The sequence below is a fragment of the Mus pahari genome, chromosome 6 (assembly GCF_900095145.1).
Source record: "Mus pahari chromosome 6, PAHARI_EIJ_v1.1, whole genome shotgun sequence".
NCBI lineage: Eukaryota > Metazoa > Chordata > Mammalia > Rodentia > Muridae > Mus > Mus pahari.
In genome coordinates, this window is record NC_034595.1 from 101028676 (window position 1) to 101045425 (window position 16750).

A 16750-nucleotide genomic window follows, 5' to 3' on the forward strand; every position below is an offset into this window, starting at 1 on the left:
TATATATATATATATATATATATATATATATATATATATATATATATATAAAATTTGTGTAAGGTCCTGAGTTCCACATCCAGCTCCACAAAAAAACCCAATACTTTCATTGTAACAAAAGTTAGAAACTTCCCCAGATCGCCACCACAGATCTTGTGAAGATTTTGAGTACCCAAGCTTCAAGAATGTAGGCCATGCTCTGAACCTGTTTTTGTTACCATCGGAAAGAATGTTTCCAACAACCGCCCCTCCCCTCCCCAACACACACGTAAGCAGGCTGATCAGGGAAAGTAACATTAGCTTTAAAAATGTCATTCTCCCCTCCCTTCCCCGCCACCCTCACCCAGGACAGGATGTCCTAGTCCTAGCCATTTGCTAACCTCCTAGAGTGGCTCTGGGAGGCAGAAGGCAACGATTGGGACAGGACTGGGAGGTACTAGGTAAGAGGGAAGAGTAGAGGAGCAGAGGCGTAGGGAACCGCGGAGAAGCGCTTGAGCTGGAGGCTGAATGAGCATCAGGGCGGAGCAATGCGCAAGTGGGGGGCACGGGTGGAGCTTGACGGAGGCTGGGCGGGGCTCTGGGGCTACAGGGCGGGACATGGAGAGCTCAGGGGCGGAGCGCTGGAGTGTTACTGCGCAGGGGCGGGGCGCAGGGGCGGGGCGCGAGGAGAGCGCGCAGGGTTACGGAGTCGGGGTGTGGCGTGCTCATGAAGGGGGTACCAGCTTGGCGACCGCAGGGGCGGGGACTGGGGAGCTCAGGGGCGGGGATTGGAGAGCTCATGGGAGGGGATTAGAGTTCTCAGGGGCGGGCTTGAAGAGCTCAAGGGAGGGACCTGGAGGACTCGGGGTAGGATTGTAGAGCTCAGGGACAGGGAGTGGAGGGCGCCGCGGGGAGACCGCTGCTGTGTAGTTGATAGACTGGGCGGGGCTGGGACGCAGGCGGGACCCGTGGGGACGCGAGCCCGGGCGCCTAGATGCCCAGACAGAGGCGACCGCGGGCTAGGCTTGGCCACGACCTCTCGGCACCCTTGGGCCTGTGCACCCTGGCTGTCTGCCCTTGGTCCCCGGCCCGCCATGCCCTCACCCGCGCCTCCCACCGAGCTGCTGCCCTGGGAGCGCGCGGTGGTGCTGCTGTCGTGTGCGCTGTCAGCTCTGGGCTCGGGCCTCCTGGTGGCCACGCACGCCCTGTGGCCTGACCTGCGTAGCCGGGCGCGGCGCTTGCTACTCTTCCTGTCGCTAGCGGACCTGCTCTCGGCTGCCTCGTACTTCTACGGAGTGCTGCAGGACTTTGCGGGTACTTCGTGGGATTGCGTCCTTCAGGGCGCGCTCTCTACTTTCGCCAACACCAGCTCCTTCTTCTGGACGGTGGCCATTGCCCTCTACCTATACCTCAGCATCGTCCGAACTGCGCGCGGGCCCTGCACGGACCACCTAATCTGGGCTTTTCACCTCATCAGGTGAGTAGGAGACCCGGCTTTGCCTCCAGGCCCCAGACCCAGGCTTATGGGTCCCTGGCCTTGCGAGCTGTGCTGTGGCATTCGTGCGTTCCCTATCTAGGTGGCAAGGTGGTGTGTCCTACTGGCAGTCATATCCTCATGCATCCCCGAACCATGGAAGGATGTCCAACTTGCCCAAAAAGTTGGAAGCAAACCTGTTTGAGCGTCTCTGAAGAGGGTGGTCTCAGTGTCTGCCCCAGCCAGAATCTCCCAGCAAGGTGTGGGCGGGTGCAGAGCTTGCCGGTAGGGAGAGGTCTGCCATTTAGAAAGGAACTGGGGATGACAGTCTGTGCCCTTTGACTCCTACTCCACTGTGATCTGGCAGTCTCTGCAACCCATGGAGAGAAGTTCCAGTCTGCAGGCTGGAAGATGAGTTAGGTGGTTGCCCTGGCCTAAAAGCCCACAGCTTCCAATTCTATACTACAGTGGTTGTGGTACATCCAGCCACTCAGACGATAGTGTGTCAGCTATAAAATGCACAGAGGTATGCTTTTTTAAGCTTTGTGCGACATTTATAGACTTCAGTCCCCCATTATCTGCACTTCCTGAGACATTTTTAAAAAAAGATTTATTCATTTTATTTTATGTGTGAGTACTGACTGCATATATGTATGTATGTCACATGTATGTGTGTTTGGCGCCCTCATAGGTCAGACAAGGGCTTCGGATCCCCTGGAACTGGAGTTACAGATGGTTGTGAACCATCATGGGGGTGCTGGGAATTGAACCCAGGTCCTCTACAAGAGCAAGAAGTGCTCTTAATCACCTCCCTTAACCATATTCTCAACCATCCTCTCCAGGCCACTCGATGTGGTCTTGGTTGTTGAGAATTCAGGTCAGGGTCAGTCTGTCAGCCACCTGGAGTCCCTGAGAGTGGGGAAGCCCAAGGCCCTGCGCTGTGCCGATCCACCCTGCTTTCACACTTGTCAGCAAGAAAGCTGTGCTCAGAGGCCAGTCTCCCTCCTGTTTCAGTTTGAAATTCTCAGCGGCCTGTGCAGAGTTTGAGGCAGGGAGCCGAAGGCTTGTTTCCTGTCTCCTTGCCTCAGCTCAAGGCACCAACGTCGGCCCTAATTATAGGTCCCTTCTATTAAAAACTTGAATGCTTTCCAAGGGCCGAGCGGGTAGTCAGCACTTTGGTAGAGACAGGTCACCTGGGTGTCACACGCAGAGGCAACAAGCTGGGAAGAGTCACTTAACCTCCTGTTCTCGTGGCTGTTGGAAGGAGACCAGCCCGTCCTAAAGAAACGAAAGAGCCCAAGCAAAACTCTTTGTGCCACGTCACCATGTTACATGTAGGGGACCTACTGAGAAGGAGTCTGGGGTTTCTCTCCCCTCCGGCATGCAGCAGACACCGACTGTGTCAAACACCACAGGTGTGAACCCAAGTGGTCCTTGGCACTGGAAAGGGTCCTTGGGGTTGGACCTTTCTTTCAAGGACCTCTCCTCTGCTGCATTCCTTTAAAAACCGATGAAGATAGTATAGATTTTAAGCAAAGAAACAAGCCTCTGTGTGGTCCCTGCAGAAGATGAGTTCCCTAACCCGTCTGAGTTGGGAGTGCTCCGCTCAGTCTGCATCAGCCACTGTCTGGGATCTCCAGGATGCTTGAAGAAGACTTCCTAGGGCAGGCTGTGTTCAGGAGACTTGCTGGAACCTGCCCAACAGGTTCATTTTTGACCCAGATCCTCCCACGCTAGTTGCTAGGGGCTCTCCACTGTTTAGCCTTGGGGGTTATTGTTGCTGAAGGATCTGTTGGTGGAAGAATTCTCATTCCTGGACACAGCCTACCTGAATCCTCACTGTGTGTCTGTGGATGTACTTATTAGACAAGGTCTCCCTGTATAGCCTTGGCTGACCTGGAACCTCCTGCCTCTGGCTCCCATGGCTGCTGAGATTAAAGGCGTGTTTGCTACCACGCCCACCGATTATCCTTGGCTCTTCCTGCAAACTTTACAGCCTCGCAAAGGATTTTTCAAATGCTAACAGCACAAATGGATATCTCTGTGAAGAATTCTTAAGAGCAGTCGGGGTTGATGGCACATTCCTATAATCCCAGGAGAGAGAGGGGCAGGGGAATCAGGAGTTGAGTTCAAAGTCAACGTCAGCGTCATATACACTTGGATGTCAGCCTGCCAGGCAGGGCTACTTGGGATCCTGTCTCCCCCAACCCGCTAAAAGTTACTAGGAATTGACAAGAATAATGGAGTACCATTTTCTCATTGAACTAGAAGAAAAATAATGAGAAGATCGATGGGAAAGAGTTGGCAAAGCTGAACTGCCTGCTTTATTGGTTTGGAGACCAGAGTAATCCTTACAGGAAGCTCTGGTGCAAACCTCCGGGTCCTGTAATCCTATTGGCCAGAGTCTAGCCTAAGAAGATAATACAGAGCTCACACAATGCCTTGTGTTCTCAGGACTTGGTGAGGAGCTTTTGCCATATCGAGAATTAGAACTGATTTCAGTGTCCAGCGATAGAGGACCAGAGAGTTCAGTGACTTCTTTCCCATCCAGAATGTCATGCATCTCTTACACGCTGGTGGCCAGTGCTCTGAACTGAGTTTTTACTGGTATGGTAGAATGCGGCACCAAAGGGAGACCTTTTTTTTTTTTTTTTTTTTTAGATCTTTATTTATTTTATGTAGGTGAGTACATTGTTGCTGACTTAAGACACACTAGAAGAGTCATCAGATCCCATTACAGATGGCTGTGAGCCACCATGTGGCTGCTGGGAATTGAACTCAGGACCTCTGGCAGAGCAGTCAGGGCTCTTAACCGCTGCGCCATCTCTCCAGCCCTGGAGACTTTTTCTGCTTGTTTTCTAGAAGCCCTGGGGTTTGACGTGAGGGCTACATCCCACTAGGGCTACATTCCCAGCCCTGAGAAATTCCATCTCCAAAACCAATTACAGGCATGAAACCCAGAATTCCAGAGGTGGACGGGACAGTCACCCACCACTCACAGACGACAAATGGCCCCAGACCACAGAGCTGGGACGTGGGAGGCTCGGGGTGGACATTGATTCTGACCCCCTCCAGAGTCTGGGCCCTTTATGAGTCTACCTGGCTGGAATCCACTTGAACAAAACTTACATTTAGCTTTGCAGGTTTCCCAGACATTCGCACCTTATCATCTTCTGCTCTTTCAGTTGAACAGACACAAATGCGTCTCCTCTCTAAATGCTTATGTGTGTGGCTCTCCAACAGAGGAACACAGACCTATACAAGCGCCAGGATGGCAACTGTCACCTGATGGGTAGACTTTCTCGAGCCTCTGTCTCTCTGAGGACTCTCAGAGTGTCTCTGAGGAAAGTTATGGTTTGTGTATTGACTTGGTTTTCATGCCTTTTTCTCCCTCCATCCTTCCATTTCCCCAGCCATCTTGGTTCGTAACACTGACTTTATTTGTACTTATTATTATCATTCAGGGATTACGTGTGTTATGGCACCCATGTGTGATGGTCAGAAGGCAGCTTTCTCTCCTCCCATCTTTATGTGGGTTCAGGGGATTGAATCAGCAGCCGTGGGCAGTATGCACCTTTACCCCCAAACCATCTCTCTAGCCCAACATTGATGATCCTGTTCACTTACTTTTGTTACTGTTTGAGTCCGATCCTGCTTCCACTTCCAGTGTGCTGTGTGCAGGTATGTGGCCACTAAGCTCTCTATGCCCCGCTGAGCATCAGGGTGAAACCCAGGCAAGTGCTCTTACAACTGAGTTGTATCCCAAAGCTCCGATTTATCTTTCGTTCAGACAGGGCCTTAGTCTGTGTGTAGTCTAGGCTGGCCTGGAATTCCATGTGTAGCCCAAGCTAGCTTCCGACTCAGGGCAAACCCTATGCCTGGCTCCTGGGTGCTGAGACCACTGAACGGATCACTGTACTGGATTCGTAACACTGGCGTTGTGAGGAGTTCGGCATGGTGACTTGCAGAATGTCCCTTGGTTTTGTTCATCTGGCGCTTCCTCAAAGGGTTTCAAATTCTGCATTCTGGCAGGTTTCAGAAGTGCTTTGGAGTTGACATGGCAAAGTGACAGCTGCCAGGCCACTTTGCGCGCTCTCTCTCTCTCTCTCTCTCTCTCTCTCTTCTTTCTGTATGGGTGTTTTGCTGGCAACCACTATATGGGAGCTGGGTATTGAACCCGTGTCCTCTGTAGGAGCAGCCATTGCTCTTTGCCTAGCCACCTCTCCAGCCCCTGCTTCTGCTTTGATCCTAACAATGTGCTTCTGTGGTCATTGGTTTCAGCGCCCACCTGTGGCCAGGGCTGGAATTGCCAGGGGGTCTTGAACTCACCCTTCCTTTATGGCAACTGAGATAACCCCGAGGGTGCCTCCACCCTCCCTGGCAAGGGCTCCAGGGTCAGCAGGAGCTGGCTCGCCACCCCCACCCTTACCTCTATTCTGCCAGATCAGTTCTAGAGTCCTGTGGATAGGGGTGGGATGTGGGTGTTATCTCCAAGGGTCAGAGGTAAGTAAGGGTCCTGACTGAGCTGGCCTCCAGCAGTCTATGAGTGAATGTGACCACAGCTGTTATTGCTTTCTTTCGCTCACCTGCCTCTGGCGCCCCCTTGGGTGGTGGAGGAGAAAGAGTCTTGTGTCTCAAGTCGTAGATCTGCCTGCCTCTTACCTAGAAAGGGCTAGGATTTAAGTCCTGTGTCACCAGGTACTGTTCATCCCTGCAAGAAAGATCCCTTCCAGATTGGGGGGTGGGGTGGGGCTATGCTAAAGTGGATTGCAGGCAAAACGACCTTTAGTACCACCAGTTCACAGCCTGTGTCAGGGGGCAGAGGGGGACTGAGATAGGAGACCCAATCACAATTCATAGAACAAAGGGAAATTCCTTTTTAGACTTGAGAGTGGGGAGGTCTCTGTACTTAGAACGGAGCAGCCTCAGTTTTAGCCGTTAAGTGAAAATGTAACTCAGGAAGCCAATCCTGCGGCCCCACCCTACCTTGGGCTGCTGCAAGTTTAGCTGCTTAGGGAAGGTACTGGATAGGAAGTAGGGCAGTCATGCTCCTCTCTACAGGAGCAGCCTCTTGAACAACACTCCCAGGCGTCAGTGCCCCCAAACTGGAGCTGGTTTTTGTTCTACCCAAGGTTATTTTTTTCAAGATAACAAATCAAGTCTTAGCAGTGGGAACCTGAGGGCAAGGGCTCCAGGGGTGGCCCCTGAGGCTACCTTTGATCCTTCCAAGTGTGGAACAGATTTTACCTTTTCTTCAGGCCAACGCAGCCAGGGCCTAGGTGTGCAGGGCCCTCTGCTGGGGACTAGAGTATCACCAGGTGTGTTGTGTATTACACAGGACGCCCCTCCCCCTCCCTCAGCTGAAGCCACTGAATGACCTCAAGTTGGCCTTCCTAGAGACTGACCCCATGAACTTCTCCCACGTCCTAGCTCAGCCCCATAAGAGGGACAATGGGAAGCCATTGTCCTGGGGAAAGCTGCCCCTTTGCAGCCTCTCTGTTCAGCCCAGCTTCCCGCTGGCTCCTCCCCAGGGTTTTTGTAAACTGAAACATTGTTGCCTTAGAGTTTCCTCTATTTCCCCACCCCCCCACCCCAATTCTGTTAACATTTAAGGACTCTGGGTCCTTAAACCAGAAGTTGCCATTTGGCGCATACCAGGGTGAAGGAAGACCCCCCCCTCTTTTTTTTCTACCCAGCAGTTGCCAATCTCCAGAGTCAGGAGAAACTGAGAAATACAGGGATCTGGTTGTGGGAGGAGCTGGTGGCATAAATGATCCCTGGAGACAACTTAGAGCCTGGGCCCCTTAGTGAGATGGGCTGGGACCTGGACACAGGCTTCAGATGCTCTTTGGAAAGCAGTGGGAGGCTTCTCCAGTGAACACTGTGAAGCAGGAGAAAGGATGTCCTTACAGAAAAGTGCTCTGCTTTATAACAGTTCCCCAGATGGGCAGAGCTGGGATGCCCAAAGGGTCTGGTTCTAGCGGGCATCCAGCACATTGGTATTCCGAGGACAGCCACCTGCCTGTGACCATCATATGAATTCCTAGTGTAAGGGTGGCTTGCTTCTTTGCTGTGCACAGCTAGTTTCATGTCCCTGGAAATTTCAAACTACAATGAGTAGAGAGGTCCCCGAAGGGCTTAACTAGGGAAAGCCAAGTGTCATTGTGTCTGGTTTCTCTTCTCTGGGCCCTTCTAGTTCATCCCTGGGAATCAGCGACTGTGCTCCCCAGAGCTTAGGGTGGCTCCTCCCAGAAGTCAAGTCCTTATGTGCATGGTGCACCAACAGCCCGACAGCTTGGAGTTCTTCCCTCATGGCTCAGGAGCCGGAAGTTCAAGGTGTGGGCGAGGAGGTCTCTCCTGGGTCCTCTCTCCTTCCCTCATAGATGGCGCAGTCTCCTCAGATGCTTACAAGGATGTCTCTTTGTGCTTGTCAGTGTCAAATCTATTTCTACAGAATACAGTGCTCTTGAATGTGGACCCGAGCTGGCAGCCGCCTCATTTGAATCCAGTTATCTCATGAAGAACCTTGTCTCCACATACAGTCCTAGCCTCAGGTTCTGAAAGTTGGGGCTTCAGGAGAAAGATCTGGAATGGAGTGGAGTTTAGTCCGTAGCTGCCTCAGAAGGGAGAAAGCCGGTGCGGAGCTGCCCTGGGTTCTAGGCAAACACAAACCAGGGTCCCAGGCACTCGTAGAGGCGATGCTGCCGCCATTCCAAGTGAGAGACTTGCTGGGGTGTGGTGTGCTAGCCCTCCTCCAGTTAGACAGACTTTAATCCTTGAGTCTCCTGCTTCAGATCCAGAGCTTTAGAGAGGAGAGGCATGAGACCCTGTCTCAAAAAATTTAAGGGATGGAGAGAACTTTAGTAATCTAAAGTAGTTAGAAGGACGAATGGAATCCCACGAGCTGCCCTCTGACCCTCACATGTGTGTATGGACATCCAAGCCCTCCCTCACAAATAAATAAGTGTAATTTTAAAAAGCACACATGTACACATATGTTTCTATACCAAGTACTCCCTATGGCCACGCCCATACAGACAGTAGACTTTCCAGGGATGCTTCACTGACCCCCGCTCTCCCTAGCCGGGGACCTCATCCAAGAGCGCAGTATTTTGTAGCAACAGATTTGGCACCAACAAGCACAAAGGGGGCATCCTTGTAAGGATCCAGGGAGACGGCGCCATCTACGAACCAAGGAGAGACCTCCTCGCCCACACCTGGAACTTCCAGCTCCAGAGCCATGAGGTAAGTACAGTGGGGTGGAGGCAGGGGCTGGAGAGATGGCTCTGTCGGTCGTTAAGAGCATCCGCTGCTCCTGCAGAGGACCTGGGTTTGGTTCCTAGCATCCACATGGTGGCTTACAAGTGCCTGACCTGTAAGTGATATCTCTTCTGGGGGATCTGACAGTGTCTCTGGCCTCCATGTGGTGTGTGTATATACATGCAGGCAAAACATGCATATCCATGAAACAAGCAAATCTTTAAACATAAAGTCTAAAGTGTTGTTAGCCCTGAACGGAGGCAGAAATGGGCAGACAGGAAGCTGAGCATTCAGCGTGGAGTTGACAAAAAGAATGGAGTAGAAAGATCAAGGAAGCCACCGTGCGACACAAAACACCGGTGCCTTCATCCAGCGAAGAGGTCCCTCAGTCACTGCTGGGGAAGCTACAGGCTGTGTGTCTTGTTCTCTGTGTTCTCAGTTGCTTCAGACAGGGTCTCACTGTGTAGCCAGGCTGGCTTCAGACTCCTAGCAACCCCCTTGCTTCAGCCTCCCCAAGGCTGGGGTTAGGGGCCTGCTTCTCACTTTCATCTTAGATGTTTCAGAAAATGAAAGTTGTGAGGTTGCTTTTCGTGGTTGAGATCACTCTCAATTCCTGATCATGGCCGGTGGGGAGAGCGCGGCGGGGGGGGGGTGTGGGGGATCTGCGAAGCATCTCTGGAAAGCCCATTGGCTGAATGGGCGTGGCCATGGGGATTACGTGGTATAGAAATGTGTGTGTGTGCGCGTGTGTGCTTTTTAAAATTACATTTATGCCGGGCATGGTGGCTCACACCTTTAATCCCAGCACTTGGGAGGCAGAGGCAGGCGGATTTCTGAGTTCGAGGCCAGCCTGGTCTACAGAGTGAGTTCCAGGACAGCCAGGGCTACACAGAGACACCCTGTCTTGAAAAACCAAAAATAGATAAATAAATAAATAAAAATTACATTTATTCTTGAGGATGTCCATGCATACATGCAGAGGTCAGAGGGCAGCTTGTGGGATTCAGTCTGTCCTTCTGTTTTAGTATAGGCCGTTGTGACTGTCCACTCAGCCTGTTTATGGAGGTTTATCCCAGCCAGACCTGTTGACTGACAACATTCCCTCACGAGGACATAGAGGTCACAAGACCCTCATCTGAGTGTTCAGCCACTTCCAGCCACCTGTTGTATGGACCTCTGCCTTACATGCACCTGGCCTTGGAGGAGGGGTAGAGTACCCACGGGCCCAAAGGACGGGGGCGGGGCAGGGATCCATCCAGATAGCTATGGGGAAGTCCTCGTTCCTACTGGCTGAAGGAAAGGCTTTATAGATGCGGCCTTTTAGGCTAAGTAACCCCTCACCTATGGTCTTTAAGGAAGCCAGATAAGTTCACGGGTTCTCAATAGTGAACTTGGCAGAATCCTGTCTCAGTTTGGGACCTTGGGGAGGACTAGACATTGCTCATGTACCCAAGGATGTGAACATCCTATCGTGGCATGTATGATGCACGTATGATGCGTGTATGTGTGTGTGTGTGTGTGTGCGTGCGCGCATGCGTGTACATGTGCACACACTATAGACACACTACACTCTTCTGATGAGCACCGTAACATTACAACATTACAGCCGTGTAGCCCAGGTTGGCCTCCAGAGTGCATGTCTTCCAAGTGCTGGGATTACAGGCATGCACTGCCCTGCCTTGGCTTTAATCACAGCCTTGACGGCTGTTGGCACACATGGGATTGCCTGGACTTGTATGATCTGTGTGAATGCTCACTGGATTTCCTCAGATGGTGCGGTTGCTATCCCCACCCTGTGGGAATGCTGGCCTGGCTAAGCAGCTTGCCTAGGTGGCAACAGAGTGATAATTTGGACCCAGCCCATTGCATCAAAGTCAGAGCCGTCAACCCATGTGTCACCTCCGTAAGAGGCGTCCCTCTGGGAAGCTGTTTTGGAAGGAAACTGGGTAGGGATTCTGGGAAGGGGACTGGGGACTGGGGCCTAATTCCCACTGTGTTGCTGTGGGTGTGTGTGTGCTCCAAATAGCGGGCATCAGATCCTGTTACAGATGGTTGTGAGCCACCATGTGGTTGCTGGGAATTGAACTCAGGACCTCTGGAAGAGCAGTCTGTGCTTTTAACCGCTCAGCCATCTCTCCAGCCTGGTGTTCTTTGACCCTTACCAGGCTGCACTTCCTCCACACAAGAAAAGAGGCCTTAGGGTCAAGGGGATTTACCCATAGCCTAGGATTCTAGACCCTGGATTCTCCCAAATCCTGTGACCCCCGAGCTCCCCCAGGTTACTGAGAGACTAACTGGAGTGTTTAAGCCTCGACGTACATGCTGACGTTTGCAGACCGGGGCCCGCACCCCTCAATGCAGGGAGAAAAGCTGGGCATGTAGGAGCTGGAACCGTCTGACCACACCTTCTCTTAAAATTATTTTATTTTTCAGTATGAATGTTTTGGCTGTGTGTCTGTCTGTTCACCTGTGCCAGAAGAGGGGGGTGGGATGAAACGGAAGTTACCTGTTTGTACCAGTTTGCAAATACCAGCATCTGTGTGACGTTTCAACCCTCCTTCAGTCCCCTGGGGGAGCTTGGGGTTGGGAGAAGCCAGGGTCTGGACCGGGGATTGTATAGGCTACGGGTGGGCAGCAAATCGCTTGGCCCCGGATGGTTGTGAGTTATCCATGTGGTGTTTAGAATCCCGGAAGGGCAGCCAGTCATCTTAACCCCTGAGCTGCATCATTTGGGAGGTTGTTTTGAAAGAGTCTCACTCTGTAGCCCAGGCTAGCATCTCACTGTGTAGTCCAGGTTGGCCTGGATCTCACGGTGGTCTATCTGTCTCTGCCTCTCAAGTGCTGAGCTACAGGCAGTTACCAGCCTGCTCAGGTTCTATGGTGCTACAGAGGGCCGACTGTCTCCCCCTTAACCAAGCCACATCCCCAGCCCCAAAGTCCTGGCATTCTAAATTAGAGCAGGCTTCCCCATGCCCTGCCTGCCCTCCCTTGTCTTGCAGGAGCACTGTCCTCTTCCGAGAGGACCCCAGTCAGTTTTGCCCATGTTGACACTGTAGGGTGTTATGGGCTAACCTTGGCACCTCTCTCTTCTCATTCTTCTTCAGCTGGGGCGTCCCGTTGGCCATCACAGTGGCAGCTGTCTCTCTAAAGAAGATAGGCTATGATGCCTCGGATGTGTCCGTGGGCTGGTGCTGGATCAACCTGGAGGCTGAGGACCGTGTCGTGTGGATGCTACTGACAGGAAAGCTGTGGGAGATGCTGGCTTACATCTTGCTACCTCTGCTGTATCTTTTGGTCAGAAAGCACATCAACAGGGCGGTAGGTGCCACTGCACTGGCCCTTAGGGGACAGGCTGTATCTCTGAAGAACCAACCTAACACTAGGCCATAGGGACTGTGTGTCTGGGCCCACTTCCAGGCTGAGCTGGCTCAGACAGATAAAAAGTAGCTGGTCCACAGAGCTACAGTTTGCACATGGTCCTGCACTGCCCCCGTGTGGTAAGCTTCGGTATTACACTAAGAAGTTAACGTCAAAGTCAAGGATGCTACTAAGTAGAGTTGGCCACAGATAATGTACCTAGTTACCCTCGGTGATCAGAATTGTGAAGACCACAAATCCACGGGGCTATCCCGAAAAGGGAGCTTGTCCTCAGAGATATGGGAGCCGATAAACTGATCAGTATCTAAAGCAGTGATGGCTTCCAAAGAGGTGCGCTGAGTTCAGACTCTAGCCAGTGAGAACCCCATTTCCTAACGTGTATTTATGTACCTTTTTTTTTTTTTTTTTGAGACAGGTCTTGTTTTGTTGAGATGGGGTAACATGTAGCTCAGGCTGCCCCTGAACTCACGATACAGTCCTGTCAAGGATGGCCTTACATTTCTGTTCCTGCTTCCACCTCCCTGTTAGGATTACAGGCATGCACCAGCATACCAGTTCGGCAGTGCTGGGGCTGGAAACCAGGGCTTCATGCATGCTAGGTGAGCGCTCCATCAGATGTACTATATCCCTTAGCTCCGGAGACAGGGTCTGATCCAGCTCAGGCTGGCATTGCACAGCTGAGGACAACCTTAAACTCTTGTTTCTCCTGCCTCCGCCTCTCAAGTAGTGAGAAACTAAGTTTTTGACCCCCTGAGTTTTCAGGGCAGAAACCCTGGGAGAGTGGGTCTTACTGGGTTGTTTTGTCCTTCAGTGCTTGAGATTGAGCCTAGGGCCTCTGCTTGCTTAAATAGTCTATCACTGAGGCACAGCCCATTGCTGTAGATTCTTTTGACCCAACAGCTCATTTGTCTTTTCTTTCTTCCCTCCTTTCTTTCTTTCCTTTCTTTTCTTTCTTTCTTCCTTTCTTCCTTCCTTTCTTTCTTTCCTTTCTTTTCTTTCTTTCTTTCCTTTCCTTTCCTTTCTTCTTTCCTTTCCTTTCCTTTCCTTTCCTTTTCTTTCTTTCTTTCTTTCTTTCTTTCTTTCTTTCTTTCTTTCTTTCTTTCTTTCTTTTCTTCTAGACAAAGTCTTACTGTGTAGTCCTGGCTGACCTTGAACTCACAGAATCCACCTGCCTCTGCCTCCCCAGTGCTGGGATTAAAGACCTCAGTAGCCACTTCTGACTGACAGATGCTTCTTGTAGGTGTCTGTGTTCTTGGGACACCTCATCCCTGTACAGCATTTACATCTGTGTCTTCTGAGACCCTGGTTCTCCATTTAGCTGATTCCCACCTGTACCATGTCCTTGCTGGCTCCACTGGTGTCCCGGCTGCAGGGCAGGGCCAGCAGTGGGTCCCACACAACCAAGTGGAGGAGCCTTTCTGGGTGCCCTTATAACTCCCCACTGACCTTGGAAGATGAGGGCTGCTCCTGGAGAATGAAGCCCCGCCCCCAGCTCTACCAGGCTTCATCCTCTTCTGTGTGCCTCTGTTTGCCAGGCTGGTCTCTGCATGTGACAGTTTCCTCTTGCACTTTGCATTTCCTGCCTGGAGACAGAAAATGAGTCGGGTTGAAGGTTGGCACTCAGGGATGCTAGGCATACGGTCATACCCTTCGTAGGGCTTCAGTGTCCCAGACCAGGCTCAAACGGCCACCTCTCGCTGGCCACCTCCGTTGGTTTTGCAGATTTGTGATTTGAAACTGAACATTTTTTCTTGCCATGACGACCATTGCCAAGGAATGCAAGAGCCAAGACTGGCTCCACCCCCCCCCGCCCCTTCTGTGGGCAAGCCTGCATTCTGGGGATCCTGCATTGTGGAGGGGGTAGGGATAAGCTGAGAAACAAGGGTAGATGACCTCAGAGGATGGAGGTTGGAAGCAGACAGCAGCCAATGGCTAGGGTGGGGTCAGGGTGGAATGGCTGGCCGTGAGCTTCATTCTGGATGTGACATGGAGTAAAGACTTGAAGGTGAGGGAACTGTGGGAAACTGGGGATGCTTTCCCAGGTACAAGGATCGGATGAGACCTGGGGTCAGAGCAGAGCATCCTGCCTGGAAGAGTGAGCAAGGGAGAGCATGGGAGGTCAGAACTGAAGCCGGACTTGCTCGCTCTGACGGGGTCGTGTAAGGAAGGGATGAAATGGAGCTTCCAAGGGCTTTGAGCAGAGGGCTTGCTGAGCTTGCCTGACACTATCTGAGAACCTGCTGCCTGTGTTGAGGATGGCCTGGCGTGGGAAGAAGAGAGACGATTTAGACATCGTGATTAGGCCTGGCCCATGAGGTGGTGGTGGGTCCGAATATCCAGATTCTGGGTCTGATTTGGAGGTGGGACCCATAGGACTGGCCTATCGGTGAGGTATGACTGGGAAAAAGAGGACTAAAAGATGATTCTCAAGTCACACAGGTGGCAGGAAGGATGAAGTGGGTTCGGCTGAGATGAATGTGCAGGGCACCTGAAGGCTAAGATGGCTTGTTCATTCTACACAGAGGTCCATGCCGCCTCTGAGTCACTTCTGTGGAGATGTGGGGTGGCCAGAGCCTGCCATCCGGGAGCTGGCGGTTGGGGAGAACCCTTCTGGTCTGATAGGCTCCGACCCTCCCCAGTGTCCCAGTGGAAAAGACAGCAGTGTTTGCCTCTTGCCTTCCACCTTCCGCCTTCTGTGGCTGGCGTGGGCATTGGCGTGGGCATCTGCTAAGAGGCCCGTCTAGCTCATTCCTGACTTTGTTCCCTATTCTCCGCACAGCACCAGGCGCTCTCGGAATACCGGCCCATCTGTGAGGGGCGCCAGTTGCAGCGAGGCTCCTCCACCTCCACCACAGATAAGAAGTTGGTCCTCATTCCGCTCATATTCATCTGCCTCCGGGTCTGGAGCACTGTGCGCTTCATCCTGACGCTCTGTGGCTCCCCAGCTGTGCGGACGCCCGTGCTGGTTGCTCTGCATGTATGTCTGTTCCTGCTACCCTAGGGTGGCACGGCCAGATCCCCTCCCTACAGATTCATCTCAGGTCCCAAATGTGTTAGCCAGGATGGGAAACAGGGTAGCTCACCATCCCTTCCCTGTCCCAAAGCAGGTGTGGCTTGGAGTGTCCACTTGTCCTCAGCAACCCAGAGAAGCCCTGGCAGAGTCGGCTGTGTGATCCTGGGTTCTTCTCAATGCAGAAGGCCTAACTGCAGGGCTGGGCTGGGTGGCCAGTTTTGACCTGTTGAGAACTCTGGTTAAGGACACGTGTCTGAGCTCATCCCACGACAGTTTAGAGGCAGGAACCGGAAAGGTCACGGGATTCACGGGAGCCCACCAACTCCCCATGATTGCGTTTCTAAGACACCACAACCTTGTGTTTACGCCTCTTCCCCATCCCCGCACAGGGCATTGGAAACACCTTCCAGGGAGGCGCCAACTGCATCATGTTCGTCCTCTGCACCCGGGCAGTCCGCACAAGGCTCTTTGCTCTCTGCTGGTGCTGTCCTCGGCCCTCTACCCAGAACCCTCCTGGGGCTCCTACGCCCCCCAAGGTGGGAGAATCTCAGGAATCCAAACGGACCCCAGAAGTGCCCAGCACTTGAGCAGTTGGCTTTTCTCGCTATCCGCGCTGGCGCTGCCTTCCTGATTCCTGCTTCAGGATTCGGAGACCAAGCAGGAGCTGGCAGCCTGGCCTAAGTGAAGCTCGGAGCCCAGCGGAGGGACAGCCATCAGTGTGGACTCTTCTACCTCCCAGACTCGCAAGTGGGCAGTGCGTTCCTTGCACACTCATGTCCTGGTTCAGTGGGGTTTGTTTTTTGTAAGCACAAAGACCTCGAGACTCAGCTATGCGGGATACCGCCATCACTTGTTCTGTGTCCCCAGCCACCAGTGCTGTTTACAGTTGGAGGGATCCGTACCTGTGGACCCATCCCAGGCATGACTGAATAATAATGAACACCATCTTGGATCCCAGACATCACAGTATGGAGTCCGGGTTTACCAGGGTGTTGAGAATCCCTAGAGACCCTGGGGGTAATTAGCAGTGCTGGTCAGCTGAGGGTAATAGCCTTAAACTAGGTCCCAAGTCCACCGAAGTCACAGGAGACTGCCATTATTGATGAAAACCACCCAGGGACACACTCATGGGCATCTCACGGAGTCTCTGCGTGGGTCATCGCCCCTCAGTGTTTATCACATCTGAATTTCAGCACAGGCCAGAGTCCAGAGTCCTGTCCATTAGTCAATCACTTAACATCCACGTTCCTGCCCAGTAGCAGGACAGAAAGCCGCTCAGCTCCAGTTCCTATGGACAATTACCAGTTCACCTGCTGTTCTCACAGAACCCTGTCCTCTGGTGACTCATACAGGGGAGAGTGGGGAGGGGGCCTGGCTCTGCACTTTGTTTAGGAAAGGTGATCAGTGAATGGACCTGATTCCACCCTGAAGGTAAATGTTTTAAGATTCAGCCTTGGGGCATTGGGGATTTAGCTCAGTGGAAGAGCGCTTGCCTAGCAAGCACAAGGCCCTGGGTTCAGTCCTCAGCCCTGGGGGGGGGGGGGGGGAATTCAGCCTTGGGCTGGCCTGTAGCTCCGTGTAGTTTCCAGGTTGGTCCTAGCACCCCAAATACTTAAAAGGCCTTTGTGTTTTGTTTTGTAGTTATC

The 16750-nt window shown here is 52.4% G+C and overlaps 1 protein-coding gene across 1 annotated transcript; it reads left to right on the forward strand.

Annotated features, from left to right (window-relative positions):
• The first annotated feature begins 875 nt into the window (after nt 1-875).
• Gpr157 (G protein-coupled receptor 157) lies at nt 876-16550 on the forward strand. The gene is made up of 4 exons (XM_021201099.2): nt 876-1456; nt 11818-12031; nt 14871-15068; nt 15494-16550. Exons 1-4 carry the CDS (start codon nt 1074-1076, stop codon nt 15689-15691), a joined length of 993 nt encoding a protein of 330 aa, XP_021056758.1. The 5' UTR covers nt 876-1073; the 3' UTR covers nt 15692-16550.
• The last annotated feature ends 200 nt before the right edge of the window (nt 16551-16750 follow it).